This window comes from Glandiceps talaboti, chromosome 2 (assembly GCF_964340395.1).
Source record: "Glandiceps talaboti chromosome 2, keGlaTala1.1, whole genome shotgun sequence".
Taxonomy (NCBI): Eukaryota; Metazoa; Hemichordata; class Enteropneusta; family Spengelidae; genus Glandiceps; species Glandiceps talaboti.
Window position 1 is genome coordinate 31,870,370 of NC_135550.1, and position 23,038 is coordinate 31,893,407.

The 23,038-nt window shown below is 34.7% G+C and overlaps 4 protein-coding genes across 4 annotated transcripts; 2 read left to right on the forward strand and 2 right to left on the reverse strand.

Annotated features, from left to right (window-relative positions):
- Positions 1-615: 615 nt before the first annotated feature.
- On the reverse strand, positions 616-4,256 carry LOC144446663 (putative cardiolipin synthase (CMP-forming)). Its single transcript, XM_078136483.1, has 6 exons — positions 3,735-4,256; positions 3,052-3,189; positions 2,005-2,134; positions 1,240-1,394; positions 891-982; positions 616-703 (listed from the first exon to the last, which is right to left on the reverse strand). The coding sequence occupies exons 1-6, from the start codon at positions 4,254-4,256 to the stop codon at positions 616-618; spliced, it is 1,125 nt and encodes a 374-aa protein (XP_077992609.1).
- A 271-nt stretch (positions 4,257-4,527) lies between these two features.
- Positions 4,528-12,218, forward strand: LOC144447938 (glucosamine 6-phosphate N-acetyltransferase-like). The gene is made up of 6 exons (XM_078138046.1): positions 4,528-4,576; positions 6,739-6,895; positions 7,402-7,464; positions 8,051-8,181; positions 8,720-8,781; positions 10,225-12,218. The coding sequence occupies exons 1-6, from the start codon at positions 4,571-4,573 to the stop codon at positions 10,364-10,366; spliced, it is 561 nt and encodes a 186-aa protein (XP_077994172.1). The 5' UTR covers positions 4,528-4,570; the 3' UTR covers positions 10,367-12,218.
- On the reverse strand, positions 11,390-16,267 carry LOC144447929 (complex I intermediate-associated protein 30, mitochondrial-like). Its single transcript, XM_078138033.1, has 4 exons — positions 16,219-16,267; positions 14,725-15,285; positions 13,900-14,085; positions 11,390-13,172 (listed from the first exon to the last, which is right to left on the reverse strand). Exons 2-4 carry the CDS (start codon positions 15,133-15,135, stop codon positions 12,942-12,944), a joined length of 828 nt encoding a protein of 275 aa, XP_077994159.1. The 5' UTR covers positions 15,136-15,285; positions 16,219-16,267; the 3' UTR covers positions 11,390-12,941.
- A 241-nt stretch (positions 16,268-16,508) lies between these two features.
- LOC144451553 (calcineurin B homologous protein 1-like) lies at positions 16,509-21,934 on the forward strand. The gene is made up of 5 exons (XM_078142434.1): positions 16,509-16,688; positions 18,124-18,196; positions 18,469-18,659; positions 19,213-19,397; positions 20,007-21,934. The coding sequence occupies exons 1-5, from the start codon at positions 16,622-16,624 to the stop codon at positions 20,058-20,060; spliced, it is 570 nt and encodes a 189-aa protein (XP_077998560.1). The 5' UTR covers positions 16,509-16,621; the 3' UTR covers positions 20,061-21,934.
- Positions 21,935-23,038: the final 1,104 nt, after the last annotated feature.

Here is a 23,038-nt window from a genome sequence, read left to right on the forward strand (position 1 = left end):
GGAAATAATAAATAAATATCATATATGAGTTTTCTTGAGGTCAGTTTTACATCTAGCTAGAGTCATGCACTTATAAGACTTAGAATAGTACATCCAGGTATGTTCAAAATGATACTTTGGTCCATAGCAACCTGTATCATGGCAATGTTACAGTAAGATTACAAAACTGTCTTTCTGATCATACATGTACATGACAAGTGATGTGCCTATGTAACACTGAGGAAACTTTGATATCTGATAACATAACATGAATGTCATACCTTACAGATTAGTGGTTATGCTTCACATATATCAACCCAACACAACCCAGTATCTGATATCTGATAACAATGAATATTCAATTTCTTACAAATGGGAAAAAAATATAACTCTTCATGTTTGTCATGTTGTCTAAAATCTTTAAAGTAATATTATATTAATTCTTTGCCTTTGTCATTCTTTTTTCAAAAGCTTTTATTTCATTTTGTTGAGAAATAAAGTTTGAACTCTCACAAATGTATTATTAATCCTGAATATTCAACTTCAGCAAATCAAATTGGCAGTTGCTGTTTTCTTAATTTGGCTCATGCATTGCAAAATTGAGATTTATACAGTTTTTATATTTCAGTTTGTGGACTATTTCCTTTTGCTGAGAATTTTAAATGTATCCTTGGCAAACACATAGGTCAATCCTGATATGAAGGTAGTCCCAGCTGTTAGATACCTGTGAAACAAACATATGCACATTTATGATTATTAACATACGACACAAATACCATCTAAAACATTTGTCAGAAATGATAATAACAGTGAATCTCTATAGGTTTTCTACATAAAAAGTTTGTAGTTGCCAATGAGTACATCAACAAGTTATTGAACAGGTAAGGTGAGATGAATATATGAGTATTTACCAGAGAGCATGGAGATATGGATGATCTACATAGCCAAACACTGGTGCAGCTAGTGATGCTGCAACCATGACCAATTGTACATTAGTGTTCACCTGCAATAAATAAAGAGAAACAAAAGACATCAGCAATGCATTCATAGGGATTTCACATTTGCAATTTTATAATATTGACTAATACTAGTACTAGCTTTGCAGTGCCATATTTTTTTATCTAAGTTGTTCAGTAACACAAACTGAGCAGTAGGCTAATTTCTGAAAGCACACATCTACTCAAGAAAATGGAGATTTCATTTGCAGTGAGCAAAATTGGGTTTTAAATCAATTCACATCGCAAACACATTGCTATTTACCTTACTGATGAGTAGAGGTTTCAGTTTCACTGTGGCATGAGTTAGATCAAAGTATCTTCTGAGGGTAAATGGGGATGGCAGTGACTTGTATCGTAGAACAAAGGCTGCTCCAAGTAACAATATATCCCTTGCTACTATCAACACAGTCAAAGGAACTGGAAAAAAATGAGTAACATGGTTATGAGAAAAATTTCAAGTTTATACACCTTTGTGGCATATTGATGTCAGAAAGTCAAAGTTAGAATTAATCAATTCTTACAAATTGCTAACTTTCATATTTCAAGTCATGCACACGATACTACTAACATATATGTACTTGAATTTCTGAAACAAATTTCTTCACTCATAAATAGCTCATTAGCAAGTATTGCAGTGGTTCACATGCCACACCTTTATATGTCACATCTATCAAAGTCAATATACAGTATATGCACTCCAACCTACAATGATATCATCTAGTGGCAGCGAGTTAACAAGCCAAGAGGTGCTAGTCAAAAGCTCCTGATATTGGTTCCATATTGTGTGAAATTGGTTACAACAGTTTTCAGTAATTTGTTTGTTTGCACTTGTTCATTGGTCTGTCTAGGCTTGACATGGAGCAATAAAAAAAATGCAAATACGAAATAAAAGGTACTGTGGCTATACCCTTCCATTTATAGGGTGGTGCACTTTATGGCTGGCAATTTGAACATCTCCTGTATATCATCAATTTATGTGCAAGAAATGGAGAAGTCTGATTATGAGACACTAAGTCACTAAACTTACTTGGAATGAGTCCAACCATGGTGAGTGTAATGGTCAATACACCAACCAATACTTTATCTGCTAAAGGATCCAGTATACTGCCAAGGACTGACAGCTGATTTGGATAATTACGGGCGATGTAGCCATCTAACTGTAAATTGAATATTCCCTAGATGATTCATTTATTCATACAAACTGTTCTACTTTTCTGAGATGGGGTATTTAACCACCAGTGCCACTTTACAAGTACATGTACATAATAATGTTACCTGAGGAGAGTCAATACTACAGTATTATGGATGATATGTCCTTCTGCCAATGCATCATTTAAAACTTGTATGCACTAACAAATACTGGTAGTATGAAAGACAACTGCATCAACTGACATACAGGTATTAGTCTAGTATCCCATATACATTACGATCACTACGATCATCTCCATCATATAGTCAAACTGGTTACTCTAGTACAAGGGCACAATCTCATCTCAGACATCAATAGTTTATTAAATTTAATGGTATTAGAGTGCTGACAGTTTCTACACTGTTGCAAACCCGAAATATTAGGGCCACATCAAAACAGCTATAATAATTGAATATTAATGAGCAATTGCCTGAATGTAACCACTTACAACTGCCTGTCACTTTGCGATTGATTACTACTGACATGCACTGTTTATCCTTGCCCCTGCAGGCAGTTTAGTCAGATTTCGGTGAAATTTGTAGGTTTGACTATATGTGGAGTCAGCAGGATCATGATCATAGAAAGTGTTGACAGGTATAGGACTAGACTATACAGGTATTTGCTGATGAATAAGTTTGTGTCTTTGTTGCATTATAATTAGATAAAGCAAGGGTGAAATCACACAAATATTGTGACTCGGGACATTTTTTGAATCAAGTTGCTTCCTCAAAGGATCATTCTGTTGACAACCATAGTAAATAAGATGATTTTACTGATAATAGTAATCATTTGGTTTTGCTATAAACTACATAGAACGAGGACCTGGGTCACTTTCAAACCATGCTTTCTTTTTGAACAAATGAATATTATTAATGAAGAACTTACCAGATCAGTGATTCCTGCAACAGCAAATAGCAATGTTGCTGAACCAAAATATTCATGGATGACCAAGTATCCCAGAACAGGTGATGTTACAATACGACCAGTTGTCAGAAAATTTGGGATTGTGAAGATGTTCTCTTTCTGTAAGAACAACAGAAAGAGTTACCGGTATGTTTATTAATAAATACAAACATGAAAACTTATTATCTGTTTCTCAAAAGGAACATGAGCCATATTAGCAAGCATGTGCATATAAACTTATAGTCTGAGGAAGCTCTGATTTGATCAAGGAGTCAGATATATTTGGTCGGTATGACTATGTTCTCTGTCTGAGAATGGAGTTATACTGACCAAATATATCTGACTTTGTGCCCAAGTCAGAGCCTCCTCGGACTAATAAACTTATTGATGATAATTTACCACATGGTAGCTCACTATCTATTTCATACATTTTCTCCAATAGTCAAACTGCATTACTTAGATTTCATACAAGATTTGTATGGAACTTCCCGACTGCTGGTATATTAGTTGGTCTGGTCATAGACCCTTCACCCACTGGGTGGAGGGTCTATGGTCTGGTATACACATTATCATAAGTACTTCTGCTTTTATTTGACTTTCCCTTGATATTATGGACTCACCATTTCTTTCACTCTGTCTTCTATTTCCTCTGCTTTAAGCCTAACCCTTTCTTCTATTTCTTCATACTTTTCTTTCATTCGTTCTTGTGCTTTCACAATTTTCTTTTTCGCTCTTTTAGTTTTAGTGTTTTTGAATTGTAAAATTGTGTTTGAACTTGTCTGCCTCTTATGGTGCTTGGTGCTTTTATCTCTTGATATAAACACAGTAGTGGCAGGATGGAAAAGTTCTCCTGGTAAGTGTCTCCTTGACAGACAATCTGTAAGTGTGCTGACATAGTTTCTACACTGTTGCGAATCCGAAATATTAGGGCAGATTTTCCATGGAAAATGGCCAGAAATCAAAGATGTGTTATGATGCGCACCAGAACCGCACCGGGGCGACTTCCTCGTCTGGTAAGATCTAGGTCCCTTGGCTCTGTAGCCCACAATACTCGTATAATAAGATCTACATTTCTTGTGAAAAGTTGCGTCAGTATTCGGAATAATGTTCTCACTGGTTATACAGGACAGAAGTAGCCCTGAACCCCTTGTAAAACGAACTGCACCGTTGAGCAATCGCGCGTGCATGATTCACATGGAAGTCGCCATTTTAAATACCCTTGCATCAACTGGTCACAAGAATAAATGTCATGAATGCTAGAATACGTTTAATGTTTCGTAAAATATAAGCTCTCTCATAAAATAATCATAAATTATATATTTTATGAATCACTGAAATTACCAATTAATTTATAAATATCAAATCTATACAAAAAGAAGAAACGTATATGACCACACTTGTGAGTGAGGATGTATTCTCAACCCGGAAGTGACGACATCGTATGTCATTACACTGAAACTTTTCGTCTGGTGTGCATGTGAATGACAGAACTGGGGACAGAATGGAGGTAAGAGTAATTTAAACATTCCTCTTATCTATATGCTAGTGTTTTGATATTCGGGAAAATATAATTCCACCCTCAGTCTACAGGATTCTGAACACAAGCTTCTTCATGACATCTTTACATATAAATATTGGGTCCCGTAGTAATATAAACACCGACTTGTTTACGTGGCATGTGTCACTGTGTAAAGAACTTTTCAGATCAATTATTTGAAGCTCTACACAATACGTTGTATTTTACATGTGTAAATGTGTCACTGGTGAAACGTTCGACGTCAGTCTAACATCACACATGTACTTGGGTCAAACTGTTGTAAATATATGTATATACGAAAGTATGTTGTAACCCCCCCCCCCGTACCACCACAATGACCATCACTACGAAAGTGAGAATGAAAATTATGTAATGTCAACAACGTGATTTCCAGTTACATAAAAGCATCTATGGACTTTGTTGACCTGCCAACCATATTAGAGCTGGACTGCCACCGTGTATTAAATTGAAAAAATGAATGATGAAATAGTGTAACAACTATACTATATAGTGTGAGGCATATAAGATAAGATAAGATAAGATAAAACTTTATTTCAACCGTTTAGAAAATATTACATTTCTAATATAATATAATAATATATATATAATATAATGTCCAAATCAAACATGCCAGTATGTATTTGAGACCTTGCTTGGATGAGCAAGTTAGCAGTAGTCTACGTCAAATTATTTCTAGATAATCAGGAATCTGAAAAAATACATATTAGAATAAAAAAGAATTTTTGGACATTCACAAATGGGTATTCCTGAAGTTGTGAACAAAGTTTCTTTGTGTATCTGACTAATTTTTAACTACAACCTACTGACAACCTAAAACAGATTGCAGGTATTTCATGGAATTGCAAACGAGTGGTATGTTATCATGTTTTGAATTTATTGGTATCTCAGTATGCTAGGTATTTTACCTAATAGAAACAGATACCATTGTTAGATTTGTACTATTGATTCTTTGTCATATGTAAACTATTCCCATTGTTCTCACCATTTTACTTATTTGATCAAACCCCTAACTCAAAACTAAATCAATATGATAACACATTGCCTTCTTTCCAAAATTCTGAAGCATTTCTATAAAAATCAACACAGATGAAACAATTAGTATTTAAATTGTAGAAATAAAAATTATGTTGATTTTCTTTTATGCTAATAAATTTTGATGATAGCACGTTTTTTTACAGGTGATGTCAATGGAAAAATGTTCAACTGCTATTAAAATAATATTAGTTATTATTTTGTAAAGGTGAAAATGAATTTTTAAATAATATGTGATTATTAAAATTATTCTTTTAAGTCATCAGATAAAAGCAAGTGGGTTCAAATCGGTAACCGCTGGTTACCAAAGGCAGCAGTTGGAAACAGTCAACTTATGGTACTTTCTTATCTGCAATAGACTATGTGTGCAATTACATGTTAATTTGATATTATCATCACGTCTCTGTCTCTGCGTAAATTGCATATAAAAGTATACTAGTAGTTTTAATAATAACATATTATACTAGTGATCAGACTCATTGTCAAATTCATGCTATCACACAGTGTATATCAAACATAAAGAACATGAACTCCATTCGATTTCTTTATTGAGTAGTGGTCATGTATATTTTTTGCCAGTATAATTGCATTTAGATCATTGACAAGTTTGCATAATGCTATTCGTCAGTTGTCAAGTTCATCAGCATACATATACTTCTCATTATATAAATGTGTTTGATAGTTACTGGTGCAAAATTATGAAACATTCAACAATTTCAATGTCTTCTGTTGTCTGGTGGAAGTTCATGCATCTAAATTAAGTTTTCTCATTTGTATCGGTCACCATGATTCCAGTGTTGATGTTCAACATTAAAGTTTGTACAGTTATTTATTGAATATGTTGTTGTTTCAACTTCTGACCAAATGTAAAAGTAGCAATTGATGTGAGCCCCATATATGTACATTTGTGTGATGACATTGCAGTATTGGAGACATGTAACATCCATTACCGTTAGTCTGATGCCATAGCTGGTGATAAGGTTTACTGTGGTAACTTTCTTACAGTGGTGGAGGGTTAACCCATACAACATCTTTTGTTCATTCTTCATAACATTGTCTGTAATATTTTATTATGGTAGAATGGTCCACTGGATGAAACACCACTTTTTAGACCAGGTCTCCTGAAGGAGATTGATTTCAGTAAAGTCCATGCCAAATTCAAGCCACCTGTATCACCTACCAATCCTGGAGAAGATTTGGTAATGAGACCACTATGTCCTGCAGACTTTGATAAAGGTGAGTTGACCAATCATAGGTGTTGACTATTGGCAGACACATACAATTGTCTAAAGGTACCTCAATCTACAAGTGGTAGTTACATGTATGTCACCATGTTACTTGATTACGAGTCTACAAGTGGTAGTTGTGTCACCATGTTACTTGATTACTAGTCTACAAGTGGTAGTTATGTCACCATGTTACTTGATTACTAATCTACAAGTGGTAGATGTGTCACTATGTTACTTGATTACTAATAATCCACAAGTAGTAGTTGTTTCTTGATTACTAGTTTAGATTAGTCAACTTGATTTTATTAAGCAATCAAGTTTGCTTACTGTCATTGGGATTGTGACAATCACTCAAGGAACAACAAAATAAAAAACAAACGACACTAAATGAAGGAAATATAGGTAAATAAAGAAATGGAACTGTATTCTCCACATCAGATTTTAATCACACTGGTCAATATTATGTAAAAACATGCATATATCCATACTTAAAGGTTACATGTTATGTTGCAGGGTTTATGACTTTACTTACACAACTGACAGTAGTTGGTGATGTCTCAAGAGAACAATTCTTAGGTAAGTTGTTGTTATTTTGATTCTTTGCATTTGATGGTACAACATAGAATAATTGGTGTATTTCTAAAGGAAACATGTATGTAAAACCCAAGGTGGATCTTGTATTAAAGTTATCATAAGTGAATTATGATGAGTGTATGCAGTATCAAGTTGGGATGTTTGTGCTTCTTGCCTCAACTAAAAGTAAATGAACAAAAACAACTATCTTGCCTGATCCAAAAGTGTCCAAAGTAAAAAAAAAAATTGAGAATTTATTGTTTGATCCAACAGTCTCATTATGAAATGATATTCACACATAAATCAATTGATGAAAGTGTCATTGGAATGCCTTGAATAACTGTTGAATTCACTGAAACTTCAGAAAATGCAGTGCTTCATTTTCAAATTCAATATTGTACACTATAGAATATTGAAATTCTTGGCAAATGATGTCATAACTACTGGTAGCCATATTACATGTCAGCGTGATCTTCATCATGTGACCACACTAAGTTAGTGTAGTATATGTAACATGACACATGCAGGTTCCCAAGTGATATTCCATGTGGTAAAATGGCTTCTTGATGACCTTTCTTGTGTTCTACAGCTAGGTATAATCAAATGAAGGCCTGTCCAGATACATACTATATTGTTGTTATAGAAGACACATCAACAGGAAAGATTGTTGGAACAGGAAGTGTTATCAAAGAACAAAAATTCATCAGGGCATGTGGAGCGGTATGTAGTTTTTCCATGACAAAAACAGCTTTAGAAATTACACAGGAAACTGGCATTTTCTGTACCACTTTAGGATTGCATGGATAGAGAGTTAGAATTGCCACAACTCTTTAACATCTATCCACACTGTAAACATTGTTATGCTGTTGGTTGGCACAGAAAGAGTGAGATTTCAGTGTGGTGTTTCAGTGATAGCCTTAGTAACATTGACCTTTTCGTATTGTCAGACTCTGTATTTTTCACTTTTTTAAAGTAATTTTTTTACAACTACTTGCCAGTCCAAAATATTGTAAATTCATCAGGCACATAAACTTTTACAATATTTGTGAAATTACATGTAATATTTAGTAGTCTAGCTGCTAGACCTTGAGTTTTCTTCCGATGCAATCTTCATGAAGGATGGCACACCCGAGGTCTAGCTAAAGTCATCTCCACATTCCAGGAATATAAATAACGGCCAATCAGTTAATAAAGGCCGTCCCCTTGAAGCAATAGCATTATGATAGTAACTGTTATATTTTATTTTGCTTTGTTTTAGAGGGGCAAAATGGAGGAATTTGTTGTGGATAGTGCATACAGGGGAAAACAACTTGGAAAATTGTAAGTAAATCAAATAACATGGTGTTGAAATCAGTGATCTTATGGCAGCATGTGCCTTGGGGACCAACTTCCCTGAAAATCAAATAACATGGTGTTGAAATCAGTGATCTTATGGCAGAATGTGCCTTGGGGATCAACTTATGGCAGCATGTGCCTTGGGGACCAACTTCCCTGTAACTCAAAGTTCTTAAAATCTCTCTTACTTTACCATATGAAAGCTTGTTCCTGATTCTTATAAAAATGAAACCCCTTAATGAAAGGTTTGTCAGACAAATCTCGGACTTTGCAAAATGTTTCAAAAGTGTAATTTCAGGATTTATTGTCACCACCTTAGAATCCCATTTCAAAATTTTGGAGATATGGTTATGGTGTAGATTTTGCTTAGTTTGTTTCACAATATCAACATATTTGACATGCTTTGAAGATGAGACCCCATGCAAATCTTTCGTGTCTTGATAGTGAATCACAAGATTGGGCCCCACATAACCCTTTCATGTCTTGATAGTGAATCATTCTTGCTATCTTCTTATTTCTTTTGTTGCAATTTGTGAGTCCCCGCCGGACGAAGTCCGGGGCGGGGACTTATGGATTGGGTTCCGTCTGTCCGTGCGTCCATGCGTCCGTCCGTCCGCAGCCGTTTCTTGGAGATGCCTGGACCGATTTTTTTTCAAACTTGGTACAGGGACAACATACAATGGCATACATATGCACGTCAATTTGTTTCATGATACGATCCAATATGGCCGCCTAGCAGCCATTTTGTTTGCAAATTTTCCCTGTCTAAAGCCATAACTCATACATGCTTGAGCAGATCTCATTCAAAGTTTGTATTAGGACAGTGTTCTATGACATACATATGCACATTCATTGTTGTTATGATACGATCCAATATGGCCGCCTAGCAGCCATTTTGTTTGTGAATTTTCCATGTCCAAAGCCATAACTCGGACATGCTTGAACAGATCTCATTTAAAGTTGGTATTAGGACAGTGTTCTATGACATACATGTGCATATTCATTGTTGTTGTGATATGATCCAATATGGCCGCCTGGCAGCCATTTTGTTTGCGATTTTTCTATGTCCAAAGCCACAATTCAGACATGCTTGAACAGATCTCATTCAAAGTTGGTATTAGGACAGTGTTCTATGACATACATGTGCATATCCATTTTCATCGTGATACGATCCCCATACCCGACCCATCCTTTATTGTTGTAGGCATGTTCCATGTCCAACAAGCAGACACAACATATCTAAGTTTGTTTGATTTAGGTTCACAAGTGTTGTTGCGTGATCAGAGTAGTGATAATTCCTTAAAACCCAATCATAGCGGGGACTGTGTCACTCTCAATGACTTGTTAAATTTATATGTTAACCTTAAGTTCAACTGTATCAATAACTATTACATAAAAATGTATTTTGATGACTTTTCATTTTTCTAGATTATTCGAGACACTCTTTCTCCTTGCCAACGAAATTGACTGCTACAAGTGCTCACTTACATGCAAGCCAGAGAACATTGCTTTTTATGAAAAATTTGGTTTTAAAGTGGACCCAGAGAGCTTTATGCAATACAGATTTTAAAAAGAGGAATACAAATGTACAAATATAACGTAAATCTGGTGCTGTCAAAATATCTCACAAGAATTGGTTGGCTAATGTTGAGAAGAAGACATATTGACAATGTTCTAAGAAGTCTGGATATGATGATAATGGACACTGCAATTAATTTTGATTCTGAGTCGAAAATAATTAAAAATATAGATACTGTGTGTTTTGGATCTATGATGTTCTGAAAGGACAGGCATCTCTATCTGTGAATGTATGATTTCCAATAGACCATAGTAGACAGGGACACTTGTCATATATTATCTCTTGATTTTCCAAGGGAATGACATGTTACACTGCTTTTGCAAGCTGTGGTGGATTTGGTATCACATTCATTGCTTATTTTCCAATGCAGAACATCTTGATTGTGTGAATGTATGGAATGTATTTTACTGCAACTTTTACATGTTGACACAAGACTGGTGTATAAATCAATCAATGAAATCCAATAGATTTTGTATCTATACATGTACATATTAACATCAGCATCCAATATTTATTCCCTGTGAATGGTACACAATCACATAGTGCTACCAATAACAACACTGTAGTGTTCAAATATGCATATATGATTCTTGTATACTGTGGTCAATTATCCTCTCATCAAAGTGTATGACATCAGACTAACAATATTATAATCATGTGGCTATCCAATTCATTACTCTTCATCATGTCAGCAATGATGTCTATAATATAAACTCAAAGGGCAGTTGTTACATGGTGCAGACAATAATACTGTACAAACTTTGATTTTCCTAATATTTAATGAGCTTCAGACCCGACTCTTTGAAGTGTTGTTTCCAGAAGCATATTTTCTAATATTGACATTACAAAAAAGTTTTAATGAATGTCTTACTTTTTTTTTAGAATATTTTAAATATAATTTTATTAACATTATTAAATTAAGTCAATCATTCAGCATATTAATATTAAGCAAAATTGTATTTTCTTAAAACATATTCTTTTATTTTCAACATATGAAATCATTAATTATGCATTTATTTTGGTGTGGTTGCAACTTACAAATAATTCTAACTTTGGCATTCAAATAAGATTATCCTATTAACTTCATGTTATGAGCCTGACCAGTTCAACAGATGTACAGAATCTCAACAGTATTTACCCAAGTCTACACACGCTAAGAAATAATTTATTTTAAAATAATATTCTTTCCACTAACTAGAATTCATGTTGCACAACAAGTTTAATTAAAAAATACCGCCAATGATCCACTCTCTTAACATTTCTTTAATCTTGTCATTGTATTTTAAATGTGTGATATTATGGAATGTAGACCAGGTACAAATGTGCCAATCTTTCTGGGCTCCAAATTTCAGATACACTTGAGTTTGATGAAAGAAATGATGTCCTGCATATTGAAGTATATTTGTACCTACATATACATGGAGCCTTTCTTGTTTTGCAAGACATGGAATTATGTTGTATTGTTATGAAAATTGAAAGTATGCCATGGGATTACTATTGTACATAAATATCCAAATTTCTAGTACTTTGCATTCATATTAAGTATCGACTCAAATTGTCACTAGTTGATTCAACACTGATATACCTCTGCAAGACTATCATTCCACCAAAACACTTTATAGGATACAAATTTTACAGTAATTTAAAGTCAGTCTTCCATACAGGCACATTTTACTGTGCAGGCAGATATATCAAGTGCTGGGAATTTCAGGTTTCACATTCCATAGCCTCTAACAACAATCAAAAAGGGCACATACAAGAATTGTTACGGTGCAATAAATTGTTAGTCAGTATTTTCAATATATCATTTCAAATGTAAAGTTTTTAACTATTTTTGAATAAATTCACCTTATTCATTTCAGTAATATGACATGCGACACTTTTCAAGAAATTATTTGTATGTGTGTATAATGTGTCTTGTTGAAGGAGAGAGGTTGAATTACTCATGTCAAAACATGCAATTTTATTAAAACCATTAGAAATGTCAAATATCCATCTTGAATCTACATACATTAGATTTTGCAATCACAGTCATATGTATTGAAAGTGAACACTCCAAAATCTAAACCTATGTTCAGTTCAATAAAATGTATGTTTTCTATCATACCAACACTCCTAAGTGAATTCATCCTTTCAAAGGATGCTTCAATTAATTGGTCAAAGAAATAGTTGGGGCAGTGTGCCCTCTGATGATAGCCAAATTTGGTTGTTTTGAATCAAATTGAGAAAAACTGGGATTTCTTGTGAGTCAGCACATAGTAAGAGATAGGAGAACACCAAATTTTGGTGCGTTACTAGAAATTATGTGTGTCAGTGGCACGTCAAATTGGCGTAGAGGGCACACTTGTTGGGAGACAATGTTGTCACTTATTACAGCAAGTTCATATTATGAGATCTTCAAACCCTAAAGTATAAAATGATAATATCCTGTAGGAGGGTGGGTGCAATAGTAGAACAATGGCTAAAGCATTACCCATACAACACATGATTATGCAAATATGATTGGGTAAAGCATTACAATTATTCTAGTTTCTCCTTTACCACAGCTTGTACATTTTCAAAAAAATTAGAGTCCTTTACGCTTTGCTTTTGGATTGCGTTGATAGAGTTCATATGCAAATTCCTCTTGATGCACAGGATCAAAGTCTACACTTATGTGGTCAATTTCCAAAGCAAATTCACCATCTATAGCATCAGCAATTGTAAAGGAAATGGCATTCACTCTCTCTAAGTCTGCATACACTTGCCTGTCTTGAATACGACCCTTATGTGTAAGAAAGAACTTTGAAAATGGTATCTGAAAAAAATGGATAAAAGGAACATTATGCATGACATATTTTGGATTGGGCAGTGCAAATTTTCAGAAAATGGTTACCTAAAAATTTTGTCACAAAAGTGAAAAGTGAAAAATCTTAATAATGCCTTGATTGTCTCACTGTAAGGACACACACACACACACACACACACACACATTTTCATTCTTCTTTCACCAAGTAGAGTGCTCAATCAGCTGGGGGAGCACAATACATACGTAAAAATGAAAGAAGACGTGTCTGTTATTAAAACTGAAATAACAGACTCGTATTCTTTCATTTTTTACAAATACACACACACACATTACATCGTCTGATATCAAGGGCTGGTGACAAGTCACCACTGAATTTTCTAAACCATCTGTTGATACACAAGTTTCTCCTTCACACAGCGCCCGCAGGTGCTATGCTTGCCGGGCCTGGGTGACTCTTGGATAGCCTGTGAAATGACTGGGAAAGCCTTGACAGTTCCACAGCAACATGATATATAGTACCAAACCTGAATGGATCTCAGTAGCATTTGTGTGTTTGTGTGTTTTTGTCTGGATAACATTAACAGGAAATCGCTGGGAGTAATTCCCAGCACAAAAATTTATTTAAAGAAGAAAAAAAAAGTTTCTCCTGTATAAGTCTATTCTCACATGTAGGACTTCATTTTAAAACTACATAGCAATCAGTTGCCCATAGCCAATCATGCGATGTGTGACTTACTTTGACATCCTGCCAATAAGGTCCACCTTTGGTAAAAAGGAAAAAATTCCACATGTCATCTTTGTTGTCGCTGAAGAAACTCTCAGTGATAAGATTTATCATATATGACCTGCCATCGCCTCGGACTCTCATCCTCAAGATGTTGAATGGTGACAGATCCAGCTGTATCTTCCTATCAAATGATCGCTGCAAGAAAGAATACAGTATAAGAAATTGAACCATGTCAGAATTAATGGAGCAATCTAATTTATGTCACTGACTCTATGGTACATACCTAAAATGTTCCCTCATAACCAAAAATATTGCAGCCCTGCACATAAATCATGAAAGAAAGAGTTCCCTCTGCATATGCACATGTTATTTTGACAGTATTTGATAAAGGGGCCTGGGGATCATGTGGTTACCACACTACTGGAGGAGTATATGTATGTCATTGTACTACAATGTTAAAAGTACATTTTCATATCTTCATTAATATCAACATTGTTCAAAGCCATTTACTTGAGAAAAGAATGTAATTATGTTTATGATGAAAGTGAAGTCTTAACAACTATAAAAGCTTCTTTATTCCTACAATTAGTGTATGTCTAACGTCTTCATTTTTTGTATGTAAAAATCTTGCTTTGAAAGTCTCAATAAAACAAAGAGTACAGAAAACACAGCTGAGGGAGATACCTGTTTTTATACAATTTTCAATCTACTGAACCTTCTTCATATCAAATCACACTCCCTAATAGTAATATGAGGCTCGCAGGTCTGGGTTTATTTCCCACTGGCCATCATAAAGATGCTAGTACATTTATGATGTTTCATATCTATACTTACATACAACTGTTTTGATTTAATGGTGCAATAACCACTATACTCAGTTTCGCCATCTCTTGGTACTTCGGTGCACAAAACTCCATGAAAGAGACCTTTATTGTTCTTACTAAGAGTGAACTCAGCTGTGCTTTTCCCACCTTGATCCTTGTCAGTAGCCACAACGAATGTACTCAAACTTTCTTGGTCTTCAAATTTCCACAGAGTTCTGTATCGATTTGTTATAAGTCCTAATTCTGGTGATTTTAATTTTACCACCATTTCCTTCCATAGCTTGTCTAACTGCACACCCAGATTTGAGAAGTCTGACTTGTGAGCACATGGGATGACTGTCGACTTCACATTAACATTGAATAACTGTCGAACTAGACAGGACCGAGTCCTTGCAATCCTGCAGATACGTGCAGCAAGCATTTTGATGTCTGACGCCCTGATAATTTTTTTAAAGCTAAGCTAAGCAATGGGAAATTCACGATCAGTTTTAAGGAGATGCGTGTTAAAAATTTGATTTACTACCACTTTGATTTATTCAGTTCATAAGCACCATTTCACACCTGTACATTCCTGCAGGAAAAAAAATATGATTTGATAATTATCATTGGACTCAATTCATTGTTGTTCTCTCCAATTTAATAATACTGTGTATGATACACATATCACTACATAGGCCAATGTCTAGCCTAAACCTCTGAGATTTCAGTGCAATTTAATACAACAGAAGTGGTTGTTGTTGCATAGCACTCACATTTAGCACAAAATGGAGGTCAAATTGTAAGCAGTTAATACCAAAACATTTCATCAATGAAAACATTTACATGAATAATTATTAACACATAGCTCTTCACTTTTGTGCTAATGTATAATAAATCTATAACAACAAAATATACCATTCCTGGTCAAGAGTACACATCAGACTAAAAAGTTGAGGAATGAGATTTATGACTATACTTTTTATCAATTGTGAACCTTTTATATTTCATTTTGTTTTTCAAAATTTGTACAACACATACACATTTGTGGCACACTCTCTGGTAGTGTGTGTAACGTAATAAAGATTGAAATGATTGAATAATACTTTATTACTAAGTATTACACTAATAATAGTACTATACCTTTGGATACAGTATGGTAAAAAACAACAACAATAAAAATGCTAACAACAACACATCTACTGTTAAAAACAGTAACAAAAGTAACCATCATTCCTGCAAAAGAATGATGACACGATTGCACATGTATGTCAATGCAGTACACATACATACACTGGTAGTACTTCTAGTAGTAGTCCCACTGGTTTCATACTAAGTTAGTACTATAGTACTACTACTAGTAGCTAGTTACAAGAAACTGACATAGCCAATAAATTATGTTCATGATAAAATTGTGCATAACCAAAGACGTTGGAGAGCTGTCTCCAACGTCTATGGCATAACCAATGAAGCAGGCTAGTGAAGCCTGGATCACGATCACCAAACAAGTTTTGAGCTTTGATTTTACCTGTGCATCATGCTGCTAAAGTGTGACCATAATGGGCTAGGAGGCCCCATCCCATAGTGCAGTGCAAACAAGTCTCCCTAAGATTATATTGATTAGATGGAAAAGATTCATCACATTTGACAATATTTCTCGTATATTAATAAATAAAATATTAACACATCTAAACTTCCAATGTAATTTGCCTTCAGGGTATATTACACAAAATATTCTGTACAACCAGACAAATTTACTGATATAATAATTATCAAGCTAGAGGAGCAGGGGTCAAAGGTATACTTTCAAACAGGAAGTGTCGTACGTTTCAAAAGTGATATGGAACGGAAGGTCTGAAAGACATTCACAAATTTCTTTTTCGTAGAAGCTGTTCACGGCCTTTTGTTTGGCCCAACATCTTTACTTCATCATGGGTTCTAGATCCTCTATCCTCCTAAGGGACGAAGAAATTGAACAAATACGAAAAAACACTGGATGTACGTATTCGTTTCGAATATTTGCTTGCGTTGACCCGAGTGTTACACTGTTACTGTTGTTCGTTACGTCATGGCGATTTTATACTGTGAAATGTTGACGGTAGATTTCCGTCTACGTCCTTCCACGTATGCATGTAACCCGGTCATTGGTCGTGGACATGACGATGTGAATAGGTATTAGCATGGAGGTATAAGGGGAGATGGTATTAGGTAGTTGTAAATGTGACCAAGTGAGCCGCTGCTGACTAGTCATTCTAAGATAGGGTACAATAATGATACATTCGACTCGAAGTGTTTCTTGTTGTCGGCAGGCTTTACCATAACGGCATAAAGGCACAAAATCAGAAACTTCATAGTCATTCCAAAATGGCCAAATACTAATACTGTATTCTATCTGTAATCCTCACCAGGGTAGGTAATCACTAGACTAGCGGTATCTAACATGTAACATGTAGATGGCCATGATGATAATGATGATGATGATGATATAATCTAGCAATAATTGTAGCATTAGATTTGGTTTTGAGTTGTTTTTCCTTCTGTACGTTTTTGAGCTTTTTTTGTTCCATCGTTTTACCGTGAAACAAACGCTACAATTTCTGCTGGGTTTATTCAAATAGATCACGGTGCAATACAGATCTGCCTCACATAGCTGCAACAATTGTAGCTTTGTTTTTATTTACTCACCATTTTTCGTTTTTATGTTTTTTTTATGGGTTTATAGCATAGGACCAAAAGTGATGTAGCGAAACCACTACAGTACTGCATCTATGCCTCACAAAGTTGGGTGGAGTTTTTGGCTAAATTAAAGCCTTTCCAGCCAAAAAATCGGACATTTCCAAACTCCAACAATAAATGGAGACTTCAAGACCCAAGAAATGTTCAAATTCTGTCAAAAATGGCCACAGTAGCAGCACACCACAACATTTTCAAATGGGTAGTATGATGGGTAGTACAGAGAGATCACGCTGACAATGTGAGCAAGATGTCAACATCATAGACATACTCATACTACCTGTTTGAAAATGTTGTGGTGTATTACTACTGTTGCCATCAAGTCAGATCTGTGTTTTACTGTATGTACATTGACTCAATGAATTTTGTCTTCCATTATGTATTTGAAACTTTAATCGTAATCAGAATTTCAGTATTTTGTCCGTGGCCATTTGTTTAAAGTATGTAAGCATGCACTTGTAAACATTTTTTTCTTAACTTTTCAAATGAAAATGAAAACTGTTTAAAACTGGACCATTTACTGTTGCTTGGTGTCCAGTGAATCGGTATAAATGTAGTAACATGTTGTGGGATTAAAGTTCTGTTGTGTTTCAATACCATGCCCTTCATTCACTTCATGGTTTATGTTCAAACTACATGTATTTCCAATATTTGCACATGTCAAAAAATCTGATTGTATTCTTGTATTATCTATTTACAGTTTCACACAACCAAATAATAAGACTGTATCACCGGTTCAATAGTCTTGATAAGGGTAACAATGGTTTTTTGAGGTGAGTGTTCAGTATACATGTAGAAGTGTTTCGCTTTTTTCACTTTGCATCTGTGTATACATGTATGTCTGATTTGCTATTCCTTGTTAGAACTTATTAGAATTGAAGATACACAGTTAAAATCTAACACTGTGTGTTTAGTTCAGTTAGTAAAAGCTATGTGGTTCCGTCCTGTTGCACTGTAAAGCCTTCTGAAATCCCATGCTAATATCCTCTATAACACAGAATTTTCCATATTTTCATTAAGAACAATTTTGTTCTCATTTTTGCAGTCGAGAAGACTTTCTAAGAATACCAGAATTGGCAATTAACCCACTGGGTGACAGAATCATTCATGCTTTCTTTGGAGAGAGTCATGATCAAACTCTAAACTTTAAGCAGTTTGTTAAAGCACTTGCAACTTTCAGACCAGTCCAAGATGGCAGTGACAATAGATTGAATAGCAGAGAAGAAAAACTAAAATGTAGGTAAAGTGTAAATTCAGAAGTGGAATAATTTTATACAAATTTTAGTGAAGAATGTGCAACGTACATGTATGCTGTATGGACCTTTCAGTTTTATATCAGAAATACAGTTTTGATTGATTTTAACCACAACTGAACTGGTTCAGTAGTGCTATAGGCATGGAAAAGTGTCTGGATGTGTGTGTGCATGCGGGTGTGTAAACAACTTAAAGTCAAAAGGCAACATGAATGATGGACAACATTATACTCTAATACTAGTATGACATTACAGAATTGTTTTGTTTTCACTCTTACTAGTACTTGATTCTTTATCAAGTAAAGTGTTATAAAGCAGGAACTGTAGAGGTAAGTATAAGAAATTTAAGGCTATGGTCAAGTGAAACACTTCACATCTAAAATTTCATACATGTAAACAAAGGTCATGAAAGTTGACTCTTCTGTAGATGAGATGTGTTCGTGAAGGAAAAGACACAAGACTTCTAGAGTCACACTACATTGTGATTGACAAAATGTAAATCTTACAGTATTGTTATTCTGTTTTACTCTTTGCAGTTGCATTCAAGATGTATGATGTGGATGGCAATGATAAAATTTCAAAAGATGAGTTGTTACTGGTGTTACAGATGATGGTTGGTGCTAATATTTCTGAAGAACAACTTGGCTGTATTGCAGATAGAACTATACAAGAAGCTGATGTCGACAATGATGGACTTATTTCTTTTGAAGAGTTCATGACTGTAAGTTGATATGTATACTTTATATAGCCATACATTCATGTAATTGAGTCAATTTATTATAGATTGTGAGAAGTAGGGGATTCTTCATACCATCATTCATTTTTTTCTTCTCTTCTATATTTATTTTGTCAGGGTCACAGACTAGACTAGTTCAGATCGAAGTATATCTGTGGCCCTCACCAGATATATTATCAAATCAACCTCCTTTTTGAAATGTACATAAAAATGTTATCCTGTTTTATATCTGGTGAATAAACAATTCAATTCAATTCAATTCATTCATTGAGTAGTCTGAAACCTACAGACGCTATTTTTCTGGGCGTTATGCTTCACTAATTTGATCTGGTATATGTAATCATGTCATTCATTTATTAGTTACAAACCAGAAGATTGGCAAGGAAACCGGAGTTTGGTCTTTGATACGGATATATGCTTGGTAAAGTAGACTTGTTAGATAAATAACCTGTCTTAATTTCTTTAGGACCTTGTGACTGTCAGCAAGGAAAGTTCTCCTCTTTTGTGGTAAATGAACAGAAGGAAAATATTGTGATCGAATAGGATTTTTAAATAGAAAAACATCAAATTATTTTTCTTGTCTGTATCTTGTAGGCAATGGAAAGAACAGATGTTGAACAGAAGATGAGCATCAGGTTCCTTCATTGAAGTGTGAGAGCGTGTGAGAGAGCTTTATCGAAATGATTACTGAGAACTTTGTCGCACATGACAGAAGATTTTATCACTTTCACAATCTTTTGCTGCTATTTATATTATATACATTTTAATTAACAAGAGACATTTACCACAAAGTTTTATCCAGTTATATGCATAAGGCAAAATCTAGAAATCTTAGACGTAGGTTGGTGGGGTAATTTTCTGAAAAGTCCATCTCTTAGGGAACAAGGTTTAAGCAGACATTCAGTTTTTCATTTCCCGTGACAAACTTTATTAAAATCACAGACTTGTTTTTGTAATCAATTAGATATGTTTCAAATACAGCAAATCCACTTTATGATGGAGAAGAAGACATTGTTTATCCATGTGAACTATAAGATAGATATATTTGATTGTTTGCCTAAACTAAAAACACTGGAGTGGACACTTTATTAATAATTTTAAGCACCAATAAGTTATGCTGTAGTATGACAAAATTTACGATACACCTACGTTGCCTCCAAGATGAGATAAATGCAATCATACATGAATACATTGCTATATTCCCTTCATATGACCAATTTTAGTACTTTTAAAACTTCTGTGATGTCATCATTGGAACCAGACTTTTGTCATGATTTACTCACAGAATGAAAACAAGAATGTCCTTCTCTGTGTTTGAATTTGAATTGACGGAAAAAAAGTTCTCTGACAGCTAGGTCGAGACTGATGAGTTCTCAAGAAATGATGAATTGGAAAACAGATAGTCAACTTGTTGTATGAAAGGTTTGAAAGTTATGTGTAGAGATAGCAATAGTAATCTGACCTGAAATTTACAACTTAATGTCATACATATTCGGCAACCATATTTGCTTTTTTTTTTACATAGTGATATAGAACTTTTGTTTCAAGAGTTAAGTTTTCCCCCGAGTCATAAACCTGCAGTAAGTTGAGTTCTTTGTAACAGAAAATGTTTCAGAAATTTTGAGAATTATAAGGGGTAAACGTTTTGCTCCTTTCTGATCCAGTGTTTTAAATGTGAAGTATAACACCTGTACAAGCACAAGTTCATTGTGGACTAATCAGAAAATGATGGCTACAAAATATATACAGGTAATACTAATAGATAAGTTTCTCATTATCATATATACAAGGTATTCTTAGTGTATATATACACAACAGCTACATACTGATATTACAGGGTAGCCAAATTGACTTCTGTATGTTTTGACAAAATCTTACATTGTAATGAGTGTCAAAGATATTACATACATGTACATTTCAACGCAAGTAATGGTTTGTGGAAGGGTTCAAAGAATGTGGTCTGTGTATGATTACTTGGTAGGATACTGATTCAACATACAAAACATTACCATCTTAAAAGTACCACAAGTATGACAATTTAAACTGGCTAAATGTTGAAACTATAAGGCTAGCAAATTTCAAATACAGAGTTTTCATATTGTGTGAAATATTTTTATTGATGGAAAGTGACTTGAATTCTTCTGAAAACTCTGGTCCGGTTAATGACACTAGGAGAAATAGTTATGAACTGAGAGTGAAGTGTAATGAAATATAATCAGCTAATACATGGAGGGGTGCAGTAAGTCTGTTTTGAAGACCAATACCAGTGGCAAGATAAAGTGGACTGTCTTGTTTTGCATGGGTTTTTAGTAGAGTGATTTGTAACAGTTACACTGAAAGAACTTTCCACATAGCTGGATACATTCTTCAGTTCAAGAACTGATATTATTTTGAAATTTGCAATATTTGTCAAAACAAGAATTATCTAACAATATCTGTAAAGTTGAAGACAATACTTTGAATGAAGCAATGTATCATAATCTGACTCCATGTCAATTGTATGTACAGGTTTGAATAAACAACACTATGATAAAAATGATTGTGTGAAATGTACTGGTATCTCTCAATCAGTTAACAAACACTTCAGTGCTAAGAATTTGAAGAACTGCATTATTTGTGACTAGTGGTCCTGTTTTGGTCTTTTATTTGTCCTGACTTGACATTCACAATCATACTGTCATTAACACCAAGACTCTACGAGACTTCTGAACTCCAGAGGCTATGATGTAACAAGGTGTAGCATTGATGATACATCACATATTGACCTGTGGTTATTTCATAGTATTGATGATGCATCACTATTGACCGGTAGTCTAGTTCCTGACGACTGTGTTCTGATTTCACACTACATCATCTTCCCAAAGATAACGTAGTGTAAAAAAGGAACAATGTCGTCGGGAACTAGACTAGTTGACAGGGGTTATTCATTCAAACTTGGACAAAAAAGTTGTCTGAGATTTAAGCAGTTATAAATACTCTGTTACCATGGTTACACACTGTTGCTCAACTCATTGGCCCTGGATTGAATTTTACTTAAGTGTCACCAGAAACCCTCCACCCACAAATAGTCTATGGTGTCATGCTATGGTCAACATCACCCCTGCTTATCAGTCAATTGAGACCCATAAATGTCTGAGCTCTGAGCTTTTTGGGGTAATTTCACATTTCTGTGATTGCTGGGTTTTGAGCTTTGGCTGCTCAATAGCCCCCACTCCCCAGAAAACAACAACAACAACCATACTTTTGACTTAAGACTGTCTTTATTCAAGCTGAGGTTGAAATGTTCATCATAACATCTACAGCACTAGTGATGTACGTGCAAATATGTTGGTTGTCCCCTCCTCGGGCCCCCTCCTCCACAGGTTATGTATGGTACACTTTGGGGCATGTATTAAATAATAACAAATTTATACACAACTGCATCATCAGAGAATACAGAAAGGTAAACAACAACACAAATATAACGAAAAGAAACAAAGCATGACGCTTCCACCAATGATCTATGATAAGGGGAGAACCATTTGATTTCTGGGGGGGGGGGGTTATGGAGGATTTTGAGAAAAGAAAATTTGTTTCCAGGTGAACCAGAAAAAAAAGATTTGATCCTGTAATGGCTTGAGAAAAAA